A 22,665-nucleotide genomic window follows, 5' to 3' on the forward strand; every position below is an offset into this window, starting at 1 on the left:
CTGTAATTGACTAATTCTGTAGGATCAAGTTGCATTTTTTTAACAAGCGGTTTAATCATAGCCAGCTTAAAAGTTTTTGGTACATAGCCTAATGACAAAGATGAATTAATGATATTAAGAAGAGGATCTATGACCTCTGGAAGCATCTCTTTCAATAGCTTAGTCGGTATACGGTCTAACATGCATGTTGTCGATTTAGATGATTTAACAAGTTTAGAAAATTCTTCCTCGCCTATTGCAATGAATGAATAAAATTTTTCCTCAACACAGAATGAAGAACCAATCATATTCTAGAAAAATTATGTAATGAATCATGTCACCTCTGCCATGCTCCTATTCTATACTAAAACTGTTGTATTCTTTTTGCTGGTGGGATTCTCTCTGAAATTGGTCTGAGATCCTCCGGCCATGATTAAAGCATATTCGAAGGCATTGTTTGGAGTCTGTTTGATTATTGCTGTGCATCAGAGTAAACACTAGAGATCTTACTTCTATTCTCAAGTGAAACTGTTTAGTGGAGCACTAGAGACCTTATTCCCGAGTGATAGTGTTCAAAAAGGTTGAAACGTCGGCCGACTCAAACAGGTATTGAAGTACGCTTAGTAGAGTATAAATTCATAGGTGTCTGGTAAACTAGGTTTACCTTAAGTCAGGTGCGTAGGGGAAAATCTACCACAGTCCAGACAGGAGGTCACTCACAGGGATTGGAAGCTCCATCTTCAGGTCTGGCCCCTGAGGGGGACCGGCTAAAAGATACTGGACTCCCAGTGCTAGGGCTCCCTCCACTAGAAGAATATACGCCCTTAAGTGGCGCGTCTTTGAAAGGTGGTGCACTATACATCATGCAGACCCAATCCACTGCCAGATAGTTTCAGAGCTGGAGTTTCTACAGGAAAAGCTGTCAGCAGGCACATGTCCTGCTACTCTCAAACTATTTTTAGCCGCCACTTCGGCTTGCCACGCTCTGATCGACAGGGTTTCAGTGGGGATATTTTATGACAATGACTGACAGGTCAGTTTACATGACAGGATGCACGTAACTAAGCGACAGAGAGCAACTGTTAAATACGCTATTTGATGATGTGATAGTTTGTCTAGTAAGCTTGTCTACTCTTCTGCTACTTCCATGATAAACTCTCTGGACAAAGGGAAAAAAAAATGTACCAAGTAAAAAACTTGCAATTTTTATGGATGATTTGATTGTAGAAAATCTGCAAAGGAAACGAGACAAAAAAAGCAAAGAAGGAGGCCAAGAAGGAACAAAGACGGAAGGAAGGGAAAATCCTCATAAGAAGAAAATCATCCCCAAAGAAAGAGAGATGATGATGCGAATAATTAGGCAACAAGAAAGATTAAATAAAAGATTGATGGAACTTATAAAACAGTTAATTGGGGAAAAGCATTGTGAAGAAATTTGTTTAAAATATGAAATGGAAAAACAATTTACTGAAAAAAGAGAAACATCAACACTGTCCATTAGAGATGGAAGCAACATGCAACCCTGTCATTTTCTAAACTGTTGACGCATAGATTTCCTGTTAAAAAAACAAACAGAGTAAGAGTCAGAGTAAAGACCAACACATATATAGCATTTGCTTTGCTATGAAAATTGGTGAATGTGTGAAAAACTGTTGCTGCAGGCAAGAAGAGCTCAGCAAATGTTCAGTTATGTCAACAAGCTTGCATCTACAAGCGACCAGAAAAAGAGGAACTTGTATACACAGTTCTAGGAACTCCAAGGAGCCTAAACTGATCGATTTGCTGAATGCTGTCTTTCTGTTATGCCAAATGCTGTACTTAGAAGAAATCCTGTAACTCTGAAGAGTATAAAATGTGAAACTTTTGACAGTGACCTCCTGGTGAAGACTTCTCATGTTTTTTTTATGCAGATTTTTTATTCTGTACTTTATTAAAATGAAACCATTGAATGTGGTGATTCGTAAACCTCTCTAAAACAAGTCTCAGAATACATTTTCTTCATACCTATTATCAGAACCTGGATAATCCCATCAAGCCTCAAGAGCACCCGAATCCTGACTGAGTTTGGCACGGACTCCCCCTGAAATTTCTAACCAGCGGACAGTGCTCAAAACCTGAAGGTAATGCCAAATCTTTTGGATTTGTAAAGGTTATGTCACGGTTTGCAGGTTTGTCTGTTCATGTTTGTGTGTACGGTCCTGGTCTGATTGCCTATCAGCGTTGCTTAATTACCAACTGCGCTGATGAGCAATCAGATCAGCCACAGGTGTGGCTCGTTTATGTGTCCTATAAGTTTTGAAATTAGCTGCAGATATTCTAGCTAGAATTTAGGTTTCTCTTTTTTTTTTTGGAGGTTGAGAAGTTCAGGGTGGAAGCTGGATGAGCTGAACACACAGCGCCAGCTGAAGCTTGGGCTTTGGTCCTATAGGATGTTAAAGTTTTTTTTTTATTTTATTTTATTTTTTTTTATGCACAATGATTGCAAGCTGCCAATATAATTTACCGAAGAAGAAGATATCCTAGCTGAACCTCTGACTCATCTTTTTAATCTTTCACTGGTCACAAACAAAATTCCCAAGGTATGCAAGTCTGCTTATGTTTTACCACTTTTGAAAGGAGGTGACCCTACCTTGCCTAATAATTACAGACCCATTTCCAAACTTTCAGCATTTGCCAAAGTGTTGGAATCTTTGGTTAGTGAACAAGTGAAAGAGTATTTAAATCCTCAGTCAATTTTATCTAAGCATCAATCTGGTTTCAGGAAAAAACACAGCACTACCACTGCTGCTATAAAAGTAATGAATGATATAGTCAAAGCACTTGATGATAATGTAGCAGCGGCAGTAATGTAACTCGACTACGCCACCCCGAGATCTAACCCGGGGAACTGTAAGTAACCACCAAGGCTTCTATAGAATTAGGCCATCAGGTTCGGGCACTGAACAAACAGAGAAATGGTTCCATACAAAAAAATACAATTTTATTGATCAAATTCACAGCAAAAGTAGTAAACACTCTGAAAGCTGACGTCAGCACATTCCTAAAACACTACACTCTGGGGAGAGTTAATACCATATCACAATATATCTAAATTCACAACAATCCAATGGATTGAACAATTCATCATCATCAATAAAACAATAAATAGCACATGAGATGGGTGAATGAGTGTACTGACAGGGTGTCTCTCACACACGCACACTCACAAGACCGAGCTTGAGGCTTACTGGTGGGCGTCCAGCGACTCGGGAATGAGGGTCCAAATAATCCACCCCAACGCACGTGCGCAACCACACCACCAGCACAGCAATGATCACACTGTGAAGGTACCCACACTACACACCAAGGAGGGCCCACCACCTCGAGCGCGCCGTCCCCACCGTCAGCACTCAGCTCCTCAACATATAACAAGGACAGAATAAACAAAATTAACTACAGGTCATAATTTCAAACCAGAAATCAGACTAACACCACAATGACAAAAACAAAATAACTTTACCAACAACAGCAGTACTGATAAAGTAAGTAAACAACAAAAAAATGAAATAATGTTACAAAACAACAGTAATGCTAATCAATGAAATAAACAAACTAAGGGACAATAAAATAATATTACAAAACAACAAATAATGCTAATAAACAAAAAGGCAATTGAAATAACGTTGCAAAACAACAAACATGAAATAAACCAAAAGGGGCGAATGAAATAACTTTACAAAACACAGTAATACTGGTAAATGAAAATCACAAAAAGGACGAATGAAATAACTTTGCAAAACACAGTAACACTGGTAAATGGAATAAACAAACAAACGAGACAAATGAAATAATCGTTAAGAAACAAGGACGCACAACCCACTCAAACGATCACAATTAAATCACGTAACAAACACATTCATCCGTGGATAACTGAATGAGGGCAGATACTCAGTCGGCCACACAAGTGGCCTATGATGCAATTTCTTTGAAAGATGAACTCAGTCCATTAACTCGGACTCGGCGAAACAAAGTTCCGCACCTAGCTAGGAGAGACGTGCATTAACAGCACAAAGCAAAGCAAAGCAGCAGTTGCCCCAAGGCAGGCCGCAAACGCTTCCTTGCGATGGTAGCTATCCCTAAAACACACAATAATAGTTCTATTAAACTACCACCCAAATAAGGCAGCCACATAGGCTAGCACAAATGTAAAACTACTTACCTGAGCAACAGCGCGCTGACACACGAATCTCGCAGGCAATGCGCAGTGCGCGAGTCAAAAATAACACGTTATTCCGTTCAATCCGATGGAAAACGGGGTAGCCGCAACAAAGCAAGGAGTTCTATGGAAAATCGGAATCCTACATAAACCCCAAGCAAACCAGCAACAGTACAACATTTACAAATGACCTCTACATACCTGCGACACCACCAAAAACTGGGTGAACCCAAACAACACGAGCCTCCAGCATCACGCACTACCCGGGGTTACGTTCGAGCTATAACATGCTCCTCCTGACATGATTGGCCACCACGAGCCAATCATAAACCGGCTAGAAAGGATAAAGCCAATATAACCAAATGGGGAGGAGGGACTGAATCCAACCACAATCCATCCTGCCACAATCAGAAACACTGTGTGTCTCTGTTCATTGATCTGTCCAAAGCATTTTACACTGTTGACCATAGCATACTAGTTCAGAGACTGATTAGTATAGGTATGTCTCAGCACACTGTAGGATGGTTTATCAACTACCTCGCTGATAGGACTCAAGCTACGCAAGTTGATGGCCTAACGTCGAAATATGTATCAATCTGTAAAGGGGTCCCACAGGGCTCCATTCTGGGGCCACTTTTATTCACTATTTATATAAACTGTCTGGGGGAAAATGTCCAACATGCATTTTTCCATTTTTATGCAGATGATACGGTTATTTATTGTTGTGCAGCTACCATTAGGAAGGCGTATGAATGCTTGCAAACTGCTTTCGATAGAGTGCAAGCACAGCTTTATCAATTAAAGCTTGTGCTTAATGCAGAGAAGACCAAATTAATAGTCTTTTCAAACTCAAGAAAAAATTACTTGGACCTGAATATTGTTACTAATCATGGTAAAACAATTGAGGTAGTTTCATCTTATAAATATTTAGGATTTTTAATTGATGATCACCTTTCTTTTAAGCTTCATATACAGAATCTAGTAAAAAAGTTGAAATTGAAGCTAGGTTTTTTCTTTAGGAATAAATCTTGTTTTACTTTTTCTGCCAGAAAAACGCTAGTCGATACCACATTTCTCTCTATGATTGATTATAGTGATCTGTTGTATATAAATGCCCCATCAAAGTGTCTTCAGATGTTGGATGCTGTGTTTCATGGAGCTTTAAAGTTTATTTCAAATTGCAGACCCCTCACTCATCACTGTACACTTTACTCCACAGTGAATTTGCCCTCTCTGTCAAATCGCCTCTCTGTCTCAAATAGACAGGCTCCCATGTTACATATCCAAATTTCTTTCTTTTACACAGAGTACTTATGGTTTACGGTCCCAGAAAACTATTTCATTGAATGTACCTCAAGCCTGGACAGAGTTGATCTAAAAGGCTTTCATGTTTGTTGCGCCTTCGACTTGGAATGACCTACAGAAAACACTTAATCTACAGTGTCTAATTTCCTTAAATGATTTTAAAGGTTATGTTAAAACTATAGAACGTGAGTCCATCCACAAGTGCAAATGTTTTAATTAATGGCACTTTTTATTTAATTGAAACGCACTTGAGTTGTCTTTGCCTCTTTTGTATTTGTTTTGTGATTGTGTGATCAAATTTGTTCTGCTATCTTGGCCAGGTCTCTCTTGAAAAAGAGATTTTCTATCTCAATGAGACTAACCTGGTTAAATAAAGGTTAAATAAATAAAAAAAGTAGTCCTGTGTTGGTCGTGTTCAGTGTCAGATCGTTCTACTGCTCACGCCTTGTCTCCTTGCCCTGTCAGTGCTTTTCTGTCTCCAGTTCCTTAGTTACCGGCTTGCTCTAGCCTTGGACTTGGACTAATCAATTCACTATTGATGTACTTCTAAGAGGGTCATCGGACTTCAGCCCATTGCAGTCTCCTCGCTGCCAAGACCTAAACACCGACCTGCATCTCTACATCAGTCCATCCAGTCTTGATCTTGTTTCTCTCTATTTAAATAAATCATCTGTCATTCGCAACTGGATCTTGTGTTTCGTTCCCGTGACAGAACGATCTGACCATTATGGATCCAGTGAATGCTGCTGAACTGAGAGACATTCTGACTAAAAACAATGCTCGTTTGGAACGTCAAGAAGATCAGATCATGGCTACGGGTTGTGCTGTTCAGGCCTTGGTAACGCAGGTTTCGGAACTTGACCACCCAGCTACAAAATCTAAAGATCGAGCCTGCCCACAAGCACACTGCGCCCAACCAACCACCCGCTGTTCCACTCGCAGACCGCTCCGCTCGCAGCACGGAACCTCGATTGCCACCACCAGCTTCCTATTCTGGTGAGCAACAATTATGCTGTGCATTTCTGACCAAGTGGTCGCTGTCTGTTTTTTGCTCTACAGCAGACATCATTCCCCACTGAAGAGTCCAAAGTGGCTTTCATGATAACACTGCTGTCAGGACAAGCGGCGCTCTAAGGAACAGCAGTGTGGAAACAGGGACATCAGTGTCTTGCCTCATTTCAGACCTTCAGTGATGAACTCAAGAAGGCGTTTGATCGTGCCGTGTCAGGCAGAGAAGCGGCCAGAGTGTTCGCAGATCTACGTCAGGGTAACAGGACCATAACTGATTATTCCATCGAGTTCTGCACGCTGGCTGCGGAGTGTAAGTGGAACGTCAAGGCGCAGTGGGACAGATTTCTGCATGGGTTGGCCGGCCGTATCCAGAATGAGATCTACGCCCTGAAGTTACCCACAGCGTTAGATGACTTGATTGATCTGGCTATACGACTGGACGCGCAGCTGCAGCATCGAGATCATCATGTCCAGAGAAGCCTGGTTCCATCTATGAAGGATCTTCCCTTCATCAACTCCTGCAATACGGTCATTCCTCATTCGATCCTGAACCCATGCAGGTGGGCAGAGCTCGTCTTTCCCGGAGGAGAAGGAGCGACGGAGAACACAGGGACTGTGTCTCTATTATGGAGCTGCGGGACACTTTGCTGTGAAGTGTCCTGTAAAAGTCAAAGCCCGTCAGTAGTTAAGAGGTTACTGACGGATGGCATTTCCTTGGAAAAATCCTCTATATCTGCCACGCTCCTCCTGGTCAGACTGTAATGGGCTGCTACGCATCATCTGTGTGACGCTTTGGTGGACTCTGGAGCGGAGGGGAGTTTCAATGACTGACACCTGGCCCAGAGACTCAGGATTCCAGTCATTCCACTCACTCATCCCATCTCCGTCAATGCACTGGGTGGACAACCTCTGTCATCCATCATACACTCTACCAGACCGGTGAGTCTCATCACATCAGGCAACCATGTGGAAGAAATTCATTTTTTGTTAATTGACTCTGCTTTTGCTCCCGTCGTCTTGGGTCACCCCTGGCTCACACTCCACAACCCTCATATAAACTGGTGTCAGAACACTGTCATGTCTTGGAGCGAGAATTGTCATGCGTCTTGTTTGGTGTCTGCGTGTTCTTCTGTGTCTTGTTCTGTGTTGCAGGATGAACAGGCAGACCTGTCTAACGTGCCCAGTGAGTACCTCAATCTGAAGGAAGTGTTTAGTAAGTCTCGAGCTGCTTCTCTTCCTCCACATCGTCATTATGACTGTGCAATAGACTTATTGCCAGGTACGTCTCCGCCTAAGGGCAGATTATACTCACTTTCCGCTCCTGAGAGGGAGGACATGGATTCGTATATTTCTGATTCTCTAGCAGCCAAACTCATCCGCCCTTCCTCATCTCCTGCAGGGGCGGGGTTCTTTGTGGTAAAGAAAGACGGTTCCCTGCGTCCTTGTATTGATTATCGAGGACTGAACAGCATCACGGTAAAGAATTCATATCATTTGCCGCTGATGTCTTCGGCTTTTGAGAGACTGTATGGTGCTTCCTTTTTCACAAAGCTGGACCTACACAACGCCTATCATTTGGTCCGCATTAGGGAGGGGGATTAGTGGAAAACTGCCTTTAACACACCCAGGGGGCACTTTGAATATCTGGTCATGCCTTTTGGGCTGTCCAACTCCACTGCGGTTTTCCAGGCACTCGTCAATGACGTGCTGAGAGACATGGTCGACCAGTTCATTTACCTGGATGACATTTTGATATTTTCCCCATCTCTCCAGGGACATGTTCAGCACGTCAGATAAGTGCTTCAGAGGTTGTTGGAGAATGGGCTTCATGTCAAGGTGGAGAAATGCGTTTTTCATGCACAGTCTGTACCCTTTTTGGGATTCATAGTAGTTTGTGGTGGAGGTCGACGCATCAGAGGTGGGGGTTGGTGCGGTTCTCTCCCAGCGCTCTTCTGCGGACGGCAAGGTGCAGCCGTGCGCTTATTTTTCTCATCGTTTGTCATCCGCCGGACGCAATTACGACATTGGTAATAGAGAATTGTTGGCAGTCAAGTTAGCCTTGGAGGAGTGACGTCATTTGTTGGAGGGTTCGGGGGTACCCTTCATCGTCTGGACCAATCACAAGAATCTAGAATACATCAGATCCGCTAAAAGACTAAACTCTAGGCAGGCTTGGTGGGTACTTTTTTGGTCGCTTAAATTTTTCTATCTCCTACGTCCAGGGTCCAAGAACATCAAACCTGATGTGTTGTCCTGTGTTTTTGACCAATCTGAATGCCCGGTTTCTCCCGAGTCCATCGTACCACAGAGATGTGTTGTTTCAATGCTAACTTGGGAGATCGAGTCGAAGGTCCGCACGGCTTTACATGGGTTAACGCCTCCGCCCGGGTGCCCACCAGATCGTTTTTTCGTGCCTGAGAGATTACAGTCCAACGTCATTCGGTGGGGTCATTGTTCTAAGGTGGCTTGTCATCCGGGGGTTAATCGTACCATTTTTCTTATTAAGCAATGGTTCTGGTGGCAATCTATGGCTTGCGACAAACGTTGTTTTGTATTTGCCTGCTTGGTTTGTGCCAGTTGTAAGACTTCCAATCGACCTTCTGCTGGGCTCCTTCAACCGTTGTCAGTTCCTTCGAGACCCTGATCACACATTGCACTAGATTTCGTTACGGGCCTCCCTCCCTCACAGGGTAACATGGTGTTTTGAACCATGGTGGACAGGTTCTCGAAGGCTACTCATTTCATTCCTCTGCCCACATTACTTTCTGCCAGAGAGACAGCGGTTGCTGTCATAGACCACGTCTTTCGTCTTCATGGCCTCAAGAGAGACGTGGTTTCTGACAGGGGTCCCCAGTTCATATCCAAATTTTGGAGAGTTTTGTCGATTGCTGGCGGTGAGGGTTAGTCTTTTCTCCGGGTTCCATCCCCAGAGCAACGGTCAAACAGAGCGGGCCAACCAGGATTTGGAACGGGGGTTGTGATGTTTAGCGTCACAGAATCCGTCCTCTTGGAGTCAGCATATCTCATGGGTTGAGTACGCACATAACTCATTACCAGTGTCGTCCACAGGCCTGTCTCCCTTTGAATGTAGTTTAGGTTACCAGCCACCAATTTTTCCTAGTCTAGAGTCCAAAGTCGCGGTTCCCTCTGCTCACGCCTTTGTCCAGAGGTGCCAACGCACCTGGAGGAAAGCCAGAGAGACTCTCCTCCGGGTGAGTTTGCGCACCAAGGCCCAGGCCAATCGATGTCCCTCTCCACTCTGTCTGTAGAAAACTTACTCCCAAATTCATTGGCCCGTAGGAGAGAAGTTGGGTTCCTGCAAGAGACATATTGGACCACTCCCTACAATCGACAGGTAGGTCCCTCTGAGAGTGTCAGGAGACGCTCTTAGGGGGTGGGGTAATGTCACGGTTCGCAGGTTTGCCTGTTCATCTTTGTGTGTACTGTCCTGGTCTGATTGCCAATCAGCGTCACTTAATTACCAACGAGCAATCAGATCAGCCACAGGTTCGGCTCGTTTATGTGTCCTATAAGTAGTCTTGTGTTTGTCGTGTTCAGTGTCAGATCGTTCTACTGCTCATGCCTTGTCTCCTTGCCCTGTCAGTGCTTTTCTGTCTCCAGTTTCTGAGTTACCGGCTTGCTCTAGACTTGGACTTGGACTGATCAATTCACTATTGGTGTACTTCTACGAGGGTCATTGGACTTCAGCCCATTGCAGTCTCCTCGCTGCCAAGACCTGAACACCGACCTGCATCTCTACATCAGTCCATCCAGTCTTGATCTTGTCTAATTAAATACATTATCTTTCATTCGCAACTGGATCTTGTGTTTCGTTCCTGTGACTGGTTATGGAGATGTGTGATGGAATTCTTAGTCATTTAGGGGGAATAAAAATACAACAACTCAAAAGTATGTACTTTTTCTTCACAAAAAGAGGACATACTTTTAGGGCGTAGTATAAGTAGGCAAATTGATATGCAGCATATCACTTGTTTCTGCTTCTTCTTCGCCTGTGTTTTGATCCGGAGATTCTGTACTATTTCAGGGCGCCCCCTACTGTATATCATTAAAAACATTGATTGCTGGAAAAGTTTTATTATACTTTTAAGTAGATCACCATCAAAAGTACAAATATAGATATACTGTGCTATATAAAGTGCAATTTTAAGTATATTTCTGAGAAGTACATAAAGTATATTTCTCAGAGGTACATACAAATATTATTATTTAAAAAAAAGAAAGAAAGAAATGTACTAATAGCACACTTACATAAACTTCTTTTTCATAAGGGTACTGCCATCCAGGAAGTGAAGTGCGATTTGTCTTTTGGACTAAAACAGGGACAGATTGAAACAATTTAATACACTGGATTAAGTTGCCATTGCCTACATTTTCAGCACCAGCAAAGAGGAATTTTAGCCTACTTTACTGAGTGGAGAGAATTTTTATCCAGACAGGTTTAATCATGAGTCCACACTGTGCCTGTTCGGTAACAGAATGCTCTCTGACCTCATAATTTTGAAAAGTTATCATGCCCTAGTATTATGTAGGACAGGCAAACATTACATGCTCCGAATTTGAGTCATAGTTAAATACAACCTATTCCGAAGTATCTCAGGTGGTAATAGTCCAAGCATAGTTAAAAATTGTAGGCCGCTGGATAGCATTGTTGACTGCACAAATCATGTTGCAAGTAAATATCCTGGGTCGTGTTTTAGTATATTCCCTTCTGTTCTATCAGAACAGACCTGTGATCCATTTTTGGGCCACGACTAACCAGTTGAGAACAGCTGGTTTAAACCAGCATGAATCTAAGCCTAAAAACTAAATTATATTTAATATTTGAGCTGTTTTCCCCCCTCTGCATTAAATGTTTGTGCTGACAGTTTGGTCAAACTGGTTTGTAGTCAGACACAGGAGTCTTGGGCTGTATCTGAAATCACCTCCTATACCCTCATTCACTGTTCCCTACATGACTCCAATATAGTCTGCTGAATGACTGAATGAAAATGAGTGATCGAATTCAGTGGGTGGATCATGGGTGTTCTCTAGTCCAGCAGCAAGCCATTCAGTGTACATTGATTTTACACTCGTTTCTTAGGTGCGTTATGGGATTGAACTGGTTTTGGACACAAACAAATTCTTGTCCCCTCAAATAGTGTGGGTATAGGGGGGATTTCAACATAGCCTTGGACTCAACCCAGGTGATCCTACAACCTGATCACAATTTTTGGACCGTTTCTCCACTGATTACAGCCACGGCTATGTGTTAGCTCAATACTGCACTCCTGTGGTCACTGCTGAGATATCTTCTAGAGACCATGTAGAGACAAATGCCAAACCAAGGTGGATCGGTCTGACTCTGAACAAAGGGAAAATAGCTTCATACACAGCTAAGATGAACAGATTTCTGAAATTAAAACAAGGGACATTTCCTTGGTCAGTTGTCAAAATATAATTTAAATCTCACTTGTTATAATCTATGAAAATAAATAAATAAGACATTTTTGTTGTTGTTTTTTTATAGTTGTTGTGGGTTCCAAGCTATTATAATTAAGAGTTATTATGATGTTTTAATACAACTGATTTTAATACAATTCACACAGAAAAATGGTAAATAAAACCATTGAAATTAGCAATAAATTATGATCAATAAGTCATGACAACATATGTTGTCAACAAGTCATCATGCTTTTTAATATGATAGGCTATTCTAATATCGATCTAGCTTACTGCAATATGTAACAAGGGTCTCATACAGTCACCGAGCGAACGCACAGAGTAACGTAACAACACACTCAGATGTATTAGTATGATTGTTTTGACCAAGAAAAAACTGTGCTGCATTACCCTACGATTTCAATTTGTCAAATAAAGTGACCTGTATGATTAGGCTTATTCAGCATGTGAATTTTAGTGATCAAGCGTAACTGTAACACTGTTCAAGCTCAGGGAAGAAGGGGGACGTTAAACTTAACTTTAAATGTAAAATAAACAACAAAACGAAAGGAGCGGCAGTGGCCGACTGTGGCATGTAAACATAATACAAACAGCAATGTAAAATGTCCCAGGCTCTTGGCCCCACCCTGCTTCATACCACAAAACTTTAATATAACTTTAATACATTAGCTCAGCCATGAACAAGATTTCTGCCAGTCCAGTCAGATTGCTTTTCAGCAGCTGTGGAGGTGAAGACAACAACTCCCATGATTCCACTCATTCACAGTGTCATCAAGCTTCGCCTTTAGTGTAGTTCCATTTCGCCACTTGTTAACAACCACCTTTTTCAAGACACGTAACAGCTTAGAAAAATCACAAGTGGGGTAATACTGATTTATTTTATGTCGTAGAATAAAACGTAAAAGTGTCTTGAGTCTGTGTTCAGCACAGACCTTATTTCTGCCATTTAACCAAAAACCCATGACTTCAGGACAATGGAACCAAGAGTGCTAAAATGCTAACTCACTTCCAGTGTCATACCTGCACCACTCTATAACTCTACATTTCCTATAACGAAGCGTATATTTGCACTTAGTGCCTGTCTTTTTGGCAAAAAGACTCCCGCCACTAAATATCTACAGTGGCATAGGTCGTAGGGCGTGATCGTAGGGCCTTTATAAAACAGCACAAGACTTTAAGTATCCTATAGCATTCTGTTTGTGCTGCGTGATTTAAAGAGAAGTGCGCACTTTGCTCACGCGATCAGCATGGTGATCTGGTGTTTTCTCCAAAATAAAAGCTCAAGGGTTTATTTCTTGCAAGTGAAGAAATTAGGACAAAAGTATTGTAATTTTCCTATTCTATAGTGTAATGTAAAATATACTTTTGAAATATTCATTTTCATTTATACGGTAATTTTTATAGGCTATATGGATTTTATGTCATAGGAATATAAATCATAAACACCAGTGATAATGTAATGTAGACTGAGACTCTATACCTCTGTCCAGGTACAAGTCGATGGTTTTTCTTTGTTCAATGTGCACAGTTCATGGGTTGAAGCCGGTTCAAAGAAATTCTTAATTTTGAGCTCTCAAAGTGTACCAGATTGATGCATTTAACCTTAAAATGTACAAAATGTTCTTGCGGGGGAGCATGCCCCTGAACCACCCTAGAGGGACAGAGGTCCACCAAACATAGTTTCACAAAATCATAAGGGAAAGAATGATCATTTATGAACTTTACTCCAGCATAGTGCAACAAAGTCCTTTTAAGTGAGTAAAACTGTTAATGCCAAATTAAAATGGGGGTCTCAATAGGAATCTCGCCTAGGGTGCCAAAAAGGCTAGAAACGGCCCTGGGTGAACCTATATACTGCACCAAGCTATCGGAAATGTCTAAATAACAGACTCTTTGGCTAAATTCAGATGAGATGGGTTTTTTTTTTTTTTTTTTTTTTTTTTTTTTGCTATCACCACACAACCTCAAGTAGGCTACTCAATTCCCTAATATTGTATTACTTTAAATAATATACATTTTAAATGCATAATACATCCATTTTTATAAACAAGAAATATAATAGGATGACTCAAGTCAACATTCAATACTGATCCATTTCTAATAAAACAAATATCGTTATGTTGATTTGCGGAGGTGACAGTAGGCTAATCTTGACCACAGTCTGCGTCCAGCAAATGCTTTATGAATATTAATTAGGACGTGCTGACGTTAGAGACGACCCGTGGCTAAATTAATATTCATGATTCAAGTCTAGCATAGGCTATGGTTGAAAGGGGCTCTGCTAGCGCCCACGCGCCCACTTAACAAACGTCCTCTGCAAACGTCTTCCTTTGAGCCAATCAGATAGTATTACATGGCGAATGTTACATTTTACGTAATTAATATTTATGACTCAAGGCTTTACCATAGTAGGATTTGTTAATTCGCTTCCGGGAAATCTCGACCAAAGCGTAATGACGTAAAAACGGTTTTAGAGCACGCGAGCAGCATGCCAGCCAATAGAATGCGGTGTTTAATATGGGGCCGATCCCGAGACTCTTAAGTCAGCCCGTTATACTCCTTATCATAAGAGGACGCAGGTGAGTTTTGATCTTGTAAATAGATTTGTACAGTAGATTTAACACATCCGAAAGCGTCATTCTGGTTATAAAGCATACTTTTGATTTGTATTTGTACGAGGGATAAATTTGGTTAGTCACTACAGGCAGATCAGCCTTGAACGCACGCGCGGAATGACATAAACTGCTGTGATTCTTGTTGTTATGTTCTTAAATTACAATCATTTTATGATTTATGATCTTCTTATTTCTAGGCTAAGTTATTCCATACACGGATATTTTAGGATTTAAATAGTCTCATATGTTTATCTAGTTCAGATTTCGATGGCTTATTGCCTTTTCTCTCAATGAATGCTGCTCTTCTGAGAACATTTTATGATTATTATATATGTTTTTGATAAGTATTATTGTTACAAAAGCTATCTTTTCGAATTATTGAACAATTATGCAGGACTATTTAAATTCATGTCCATGTTTGTTTATTGTCAATGAACCACCTGTAGTTGGTGCTAAAAACGTATTGACCAATATACAAATGTTTCTTTTCTCATCTTCACCACGAAGATAAGGCAGCCATGCATCCTATGGATATGTATATGGTTCCCAATCCAGGGATACCAGGCTGTCCACCGGGATTAGAGTACCTGACACAGGTTAGATAACAGCATCATTATCATAAAAAATAAAATGGAATATATATAGTACAGGTCAAAAGTGATATCTGGCCTACTGTAGCAACATTTAAATATTAACCCTTTATTCAAATACTATTAAAAAGCTTATTGTGTAGTTGTGCTTGGAGTCAATTGTTTTATTTGTGATAATGCAATGAAACATGCCAAATTCTGCGGACATAATTTTTGGCCAGTCTGTGATGCGTATAAACGCATGCAAAAACAACAGAGAATTAACAAAATATTAACTGATTATGTTGTAGTCAATGTATGGGTTTTCCTGTGAGCTTTTTGTTTTTCTATGCATTTTTATTTTTTTATTTTTTATTAAAATTTTGACAGAAAGATACATTAACCAAGTTTTGTGTTTTGTTCTTTCCTCATATTAATTAAAAACAAATATTCCCACCAGACATCACTTTTAGCCTCTACTGTACTGTACTGTACTGTGTGTGTGTGTGTGTGTGTGTGTATGTATATATATATATATATATATATATATATATATATATATATAATATGTATGTCATATGTATGATATGTATAAATCACCTGTTTTTCCAACTTTCTCAGGTAGATCAACTTCTTATTAAACAGAAAGTTGAGCTTATTGAAGGTATGTATAACAGTTTATTACAGATGGACCTATTTTTGCCCTAAACCTAAATATGCATAGGTAATTTAATAGAAATACTTTATATTTCATTAATAATAATAAGTCCTTTGTGTGTTTTATGCAGCTCTGGCAGGCTTTGAAAGCAACAATAAATATGATATCCGTAACTCCATGGGTCAGAACGTGTTTTATGCGGTGGAGGAGAACGACTGTCTCACCCGTCAGTGCTGCGGCCCGCTGAGATCCTTTACCATCCGTGTCCTCGATAACATCGGACAGGAAATCATCACAGTCAACCGTCCTCTAAAATGCATGTCCTGCTGTTTCCCATGTTGTCTGCAAGAGGTGATCTGCCTGGAAGGCTAAAATGGCTCAGAATAGCCAATATGCAGTTGTAATTGAAAGTGTAAAAATTATTCAACCCCATCATGGCAAGCATCTTTAGTACTTAGTACTTTTGCTGTTATGACCTGCTGTAGACGAGATGTATAACCAGACACCAGCTTCTGGCAGTGTTTCTGAGGAATCTTATCCCATTCCTCATGAACAATGGTCTCCAGTTCAGTAATATTCGTGGGTTTGCGTGCTGCAACCGCCTTCTTCAAATTCCACCAGAGATTTTCTATGGGGTTCAAGTCAGGTGACTGTGATGGCCATTGTAGAATCTTGCAGCTAAGCCTTGATGGAATTTGAGGTATGCTTGGGATCATTGTCCTGTTGGAAGGTCCAATGACGCCCAAGCTTCAGCTTCCTCACTGATGGCATGACGTTTTCTCCTAGGATTTCCTGACACTTCAATGAATCCATCTTGTTTTTTTACACGCTGCATGTTTCCAGTCCCAGAGGATCACTGAGCACCACCATGCCTAACTGTAGGCAGAGTTTTCTTTTCAGCATATGATTCATTCTTTTTCCTCTATACATACTGCTGATCCATAGGGCCGAGAACAGTATCCCAAAACTTATGTGGCTTATTTTTATGATTTTGAGCACTTTTTTGTGCTTTTTGCTCAGTATTGGTGTAAGTCTTGGAGTTCTGGCTTGGAAACCGCATGTGTTTAGAACGCGTACCTTACAGTGCAAGCTGAAACCTCAGTGCCTGTTGCCACCAAGTTTTGCTGCAGGTATTTTTCAGTCACTCAAGGGTTTTTCTGAACCTGCCTTCTCAGAAATCTGGTTGCAGCCGTTGATAGCTTCCTTTTTCTGCCTCGTCCAGGTAGTGTAACCACTGTTTCTTTAACTCTGAACTTGCGAACTATGCTTCCAACGGTGTCTCTAGGAACATTTAGTGCCTTTGCGATCTTTTTGTACACTGTTCCTTGTTTGTGAAGGACGATGATATTTTCTCTTAACTTTTTGGACCATTCTTTTGACTTAGTCATATTTCTAACATGCAGTTAAACGTGACACTCAACAAACCTAATATCTAGCCAGATATTTCATGTGTTCTAGCTCAAGCACACCTGGTGCAACTAATGAAGCCCTTGATTAGTTGCATCATGTGTGCTTGAGACAACACTTGTTTTGCAGATTTGTGCTGTTTTTTTGACACTGCAGAAGTCATTAGAAGTTGCATTTTCAGTTGAATTTGGGGAAACAACTTGAAACATTTGTTGTGTTGAACTATTTCAATTAGTTTTGTTTGATTAGTTCATTTGCAAACAGCTGAAAGTCTGCACATTTTGCCAATAAACCTGGTTTGCAATGGGGGTTGAATAATTTTGATAACAACTGTAGTTATGAGAATTGCAGCATTTGTTTGCAGATGTTTGCTTTGAAATAGATGTAGAACATACCAGAATAGTTATGATTAATGGAACAGTTTTGTTGATTCCTTCTTTTCACCCTCTCTTCTCCTCTCTTAGTTGGAGATCCAAGCTCCTCCAGGGAACACAGTGGGATATGTTCTACAGCAATGGCACCCTTTCCTCCCCAAGTTTACTATACAGAATGAGCACAGAGAGCCGGTTCTCAAGCTCCAGGGGCCGTTCTGTGGTTGGAGCTGCCTGCCAGACGTGGACTTTGAGGTACATCAACTCAAACATTTGTGATTAAATGTTCACAGACACTAAATACTTCTAACGTTCACTGAAAATGAATGATTTCTGTATCAAACAGCCCTTAAAGGGATAGTTCACACAAAACTGAAAATGATGTAATTAATTACTCACCCTCATGCCGTTCCAGACCAGTAAGACTTCAGTTCGTCTTCGGATCACAAATGAACATCTTTTTGATGAAATCTGAGAGTTTTCTGTCCCTCCATTGACAGCTACGCAACTACCATTTTGACAATTCGAAAAGTTAAAAAGATCGTTAACTAATCCATATGATCGAGCGGTGTAGTACACATGTTCTGAAGAGACATTATCGCTTTATATGATGAACAGATTTCATTTAGCCTTTTATTCACATATAAACATTCATCAACTCACATAATTTGTGGTAAACGGAAACTGTAGCATGTTCACTTGACGTGCAAGAACCAATGAGGTTCATTCTCATGTTACACAGCACGTTTGAGCTTCAGCAAGAACCAATGAGGTTCATTCTCGTGTTACGCAGCACGTTTGAGCTTCAGCAGAACCAATGAGATTAATTCTCGTGTTACGCAGCACGTTTGAGCTTCAGCAAGAACCAATGAGGTTCATTCTCGTGTTACGCAGCACGTTTGAGCTTCTGCAAGAACCAATGAGATTTGTTCTCACGCGTCAACAATCTCATTATGAACTTTTTGAAGCATCAAAGTGGTAGTTGCGCAGCTGTCAATGGAGGGACAGAAAGCTCTCAGATTTCATCTAAAAGATCTTCATTTGTGTTCCGAAGATGAACGGAAGTCTTACGGGTTTCGAACGACATAAGGGTTATGACAGAATTTATTTATTTTTGGGTGAACTAACCCTTTAATTCCCTTGAAAGCTTTGTTTAGACTGGCAAACTGAGACTGATACAAATTATTTTTTGCATTAAGAACATAAAGCCTATTTTTAGGATCATTAAGATTTTTTGACATTATTTTCAATTAAAAATAATTCTACATCATTATATTATTCGTTGCATCTTTAATTTATGCTAATTTTAGTTAGATTTTTTTATTTTTTTTATTTGCAATACAGGCATTAGAATTTGTTGGGGGAAATTTAACATGCTTAATTGTCAGAAAAAGTATATAAATAATAATAATAATCATAAAAACTTTTGTTATAGGCCTGGTTTCACAGACAGGGCTTAGAATAAGCCAGGATTAGAACATTTAAGAAGCTTTTATAAACGTGTCTTTAAAAAAAAACATTACTGATGTGCATCTTGAGACAAAACAATGGCATTGACATTTTTGTAGATATGCCAGTGCAATATCTATCAATTCAATATCAATTTTTTTTTTTTTTTTTTTATGCCAGTGTAAGTTGCGTTCAGTTAAAACAGCTCAAACATGCATTTTAGTCTTTTTAGTCTTTTTCCGCCATTGCGTTTCTGCCTGCTGTCTGTTTGGCTCTGTCTATAAATGCCCACTAGGGGGAACTGTTATTCAGGAGATCAGTGGTTCCCAAACTTTTTTAGAGTGGCATACCACTCAGGCATTTAACATCCTTCTGCGTACTTCCACTTAGACTGCAGTCACACCTTTTCCATTAAGGGTCAATATTTGCCCCCTTAAATTGATTTTCAGGTGCATTTTTTACCTTTATAAAGGCAAAGTTTTTCTAACCCTATTAATCAAATCAGTATCAACAAAAGCCATATTTGCACTGCAGTGGCACAAACCACATCTAGATGTATTTACGCACTGTTTAATGCTGCTCAGAGGTGGCATGAATGCAATTACAATGGCATAAATAATGTTATGAGATAATGTTTTAAATAGAAATTGTTGGTCCACTACTAACTATAAGAACCTTTGCAACTACATGTCAACTAACTCTCATTAGAGTATTAGTAGACTATAGTAGACTGTTAGGTTAGGGTTAGGGTTAGTAGAATAAGTTAATATGTACTTGCAAAGTTACTTATAATCAGTAGAAAGTCAATTGGGGAGCATCAAAAATTCGTTTAAAATGTACATCACATAATATTACCTTTTTGTTGTTAATATTACCTTAAAATTACCTTACTATTTTATAAAATAAATGTCACATTGACAATCTTGCTCGTATAATATATTATCAAATTTAAAAACAACATTCTCAAACAGGGTGTGTTTTTGTATCTAACGGCGTCCGAGTCTTAAATTGACCTCTATGCGCAGTCTGTGTCTATATTTGTTCTTCATGCTAGTAAGTGCTAAAAACAAGGTACAGAGTTGAGAACGGCAGTAATGTAGCATGATTTGCTAAGGCAGCATACTGTGCACGCTCTATCATATGCACACTGCTTGTGTGGATGCAGTCAGGTTTGAAGATATTTTAAAGAATGTTTGTAAATAAGAATTAATGGACCACATTGACTTCCATAGTATATATATATTTTTTCTTCCATACTATGGGAGTCAATGGGGTCCATCAACTGTTTGTCCATCAGCATTCTTCAAAATATCTCCTTTTATGCTCAACAGAAGAATGAAACTCATACAGGTTTGGAACAACATGTGGATGAGAAAAAGATGACAGAATTTTCAATTTTGTGTGAACTATCCCTGTAAGTACAATTGAAAATGTTATGTACTACTTATTCTGTCTAGATTCTAACCATGGATGAAGTTGGCATCGGAAAGATCAGCAAACAATGGACAGGACTTCTCCGAGAGGCTTTCACGGATTCGGACAACTTTGGGATACAGTTCCCTATGGATCTTGATGTGAGAATGAAGGCAGTGATGATCGGAGCCTGCTTTCTCATTGTGAGTTGGAGTGTATGGAGGATATGGTTTGTAGTGTGGGAGGAAGGCCAAAAAAGTGTTAGTAATGACATTTATGTTCATTTTTTTCAGGACTTCATGTTTTTTGAGTCGAATAACTAACTGCTATGCAGAGGGTGTCCTAACGTCCAGCTCTGTGGAAATGGCTGAAAAGAGATGTTTACCTTTGCACTTCATACATCTGTGAAACCCTATGGAATGCATGTGAATATAAAGCCAGAAGTATAAGGGGATAACGGTGCTTTTAGAGACTGAAGTAGCTTCAGGTGTGTGATAGAACTGGTTGTACCGATTAAAGTGCATTGTTTTATATTTGTATCGACACATAACAGATTAAAAAAAATAACTCATGCTATGAATGGCATTTAAAGGAATAGTTCACCCCAAAATAAATAAATCTGTCGCTATTTACGCATGTCCTGGCTGCTCCTTTTTCACCATGAGATTAAATAGACACAACAGCCAAACTAGAGATTTGTGTGAAGAACAGAAAGTGAACTATTCCTTTAAGAGCTGTCAGTACGACTATGCATATTCAATTTCGCAGTAATACCTGCACTGAATGACCAGTATTATCCATTACAACACAAAATTATAATTTATTGTGAAACTTTATATAGTTTTATTGATTACTTCACAAAAATATATTTTGCATGCGAACAGCTAAAGAGTTGGTCAAAATGTTCATGAACATGTAGTAATTTGTTATTTATTGTGTGATTTATTTTGCTTATATATTGTTTGTTTGTTTAATTTGTAGTGTCAACAATAAGCTTGGAAATATGATTGTTTTTTAAAGAACTTCTTTTGTTGTAATCAAATTCTCCAGAAGAGGGCAATGCTGGTCTTTACTGTAAGTATATAAAAATGTCAATGTTTTAGGTTATTTGGGTAAGATATTAATTATTATTAAATGTTAATGTTTGTTATGACTCAGGTTTGCAATTTAGGCATATCTGCATCTTCATGCCGCTTATAGTTTATGTCTGACTAACAGAATGTATTTCTATCAAGACACTGTTCTTATGTTTGTTTGTTTTGTTTAAAATGTTATGTATATTATATAATATCTAGTGCTAAACATGATTTTATAAACTACACACGTTTGTCTAATCATTGTATAGCCGATGTGAAAATAACAGTACATCCAGGGACGGACTGGGACTTTCTCCCAAATAGGCCCATCATCCGGCCATTCGCCTCTAGCCGTGTGCGACAGACACTAGCCAGGATGTCCTTATATATTCCACATACTGTAGCCTATCAGACAAGGTATTCACAGCAAGTAACATCTCAAAACCAATGATGATAATTGGGGATGTGTTTATTAATGAAGCCTCAGCCTTCAAATAAAAACAAAAAATGTGCAATGCCATAAAATACAAATGATGAAATGTCACTGGCTACAGAAACCCCAAATTACACAAACTTGTAATTATAAAACATATAGTTACTATATACCAGGGGTCTCCAACCTTTTTGTCTGCGAGTGTGTGTATAGGCTACTCAAAAATATTTATTATACATATAACATGCTGGTGCTTTTTTACTTTTCACCATCATATGCAAAATAATAAAATACCTTGATATTCTGGTTCAGACTTACAAGAGTAAAAAAAATAAAAAATCCTGAAAAATAATGAAAATATTTATTGATCTTTTTTTTTATATATAAACCTATTGTATGTGTTATCAAAAGCAGTAGACCAAACATTTAGTATTTATAAATGCAAAAATAAATAAATAGACTTAAAATAAAAATAATTAAATTACATTTAATACATGACTATATTAATCTAACAGCATTTTTCATATGAATATATACAGGCACATTTCTGCCAAAAAAAAAGTTTGTTTTACTACAGTTAATAATACATAAGTTGTGGAGTGAAATGTCTTCTAACTGGTTTGTTCTTGGAACAATGTTTCGCCTTTTTTTTGCGTCAATATGTTGAGAATATCAGCGCTGTTTCATCTGGCTTTTAACAATCTTAAATCACATAAGCTAAGTT

At 39.4% G+C, this 22,665-nt stretch overlaps 1 protein-coding gene across 2 annotated transcripts; it reads left to right on the plus strand.

Moving 5' to 3' along the window:
• Window positions 1-1,714: 1,714 nt before the first annotated feature.
• LOC311075893 (phospholipid scramblase 1) lies at window positions 1,715-21,753 on the plus strand. 2 transcript variants are annotated; one of them, XM_084103575.1, is made up of 8 exons: window positions 1,715-1,859; window positions 1,994-2,099; window positions 15,073-15,161; window positions 15,756-15,798; window positions 15,923-16,143; window positions 17,664-17,825; window positions 20,477-20,635; window positions 20,726-21,753. In XM_084103575.1, exons 3-8 carry the CDS (start codon window positions 15,084-15,086, stop codon window positions 20,753-20,755), a joined length of 693 nt encoding a protein of 230 aa, XP_083959701.1. In that variant the 5' UTR covers window positions 1,715-1,859; window positions 1,994-2,099; window positions 15,073-15,083; the 3' UTR covers window positions 20,756-21,753. The 2 variants fall into 2 exon arrangements, with proteins under 2 accessions (XP_083959701.1, XP_083959700.1); XM_084103574.1 differs by lacking the exons at window positions 1,715-1,859; window positions 1,994-2,099 and adding an exon at window positions 14,423-14,529.
• The last annotated feature ends 912 nt before the right edge of the window (window positions 21,754-22,665 follow it).

Source organism: Abramis brama (genome assembly GCF_963993115.1).
Source record: "Abramis brama genome assembly, chromosome: 24".
NCBI classification, from domain to species: Eukaryota; Metazoa; Chordata; class Actinopteri; order Cypriniformes; family Leuciscidae; genus Abramis; species Abramis brama.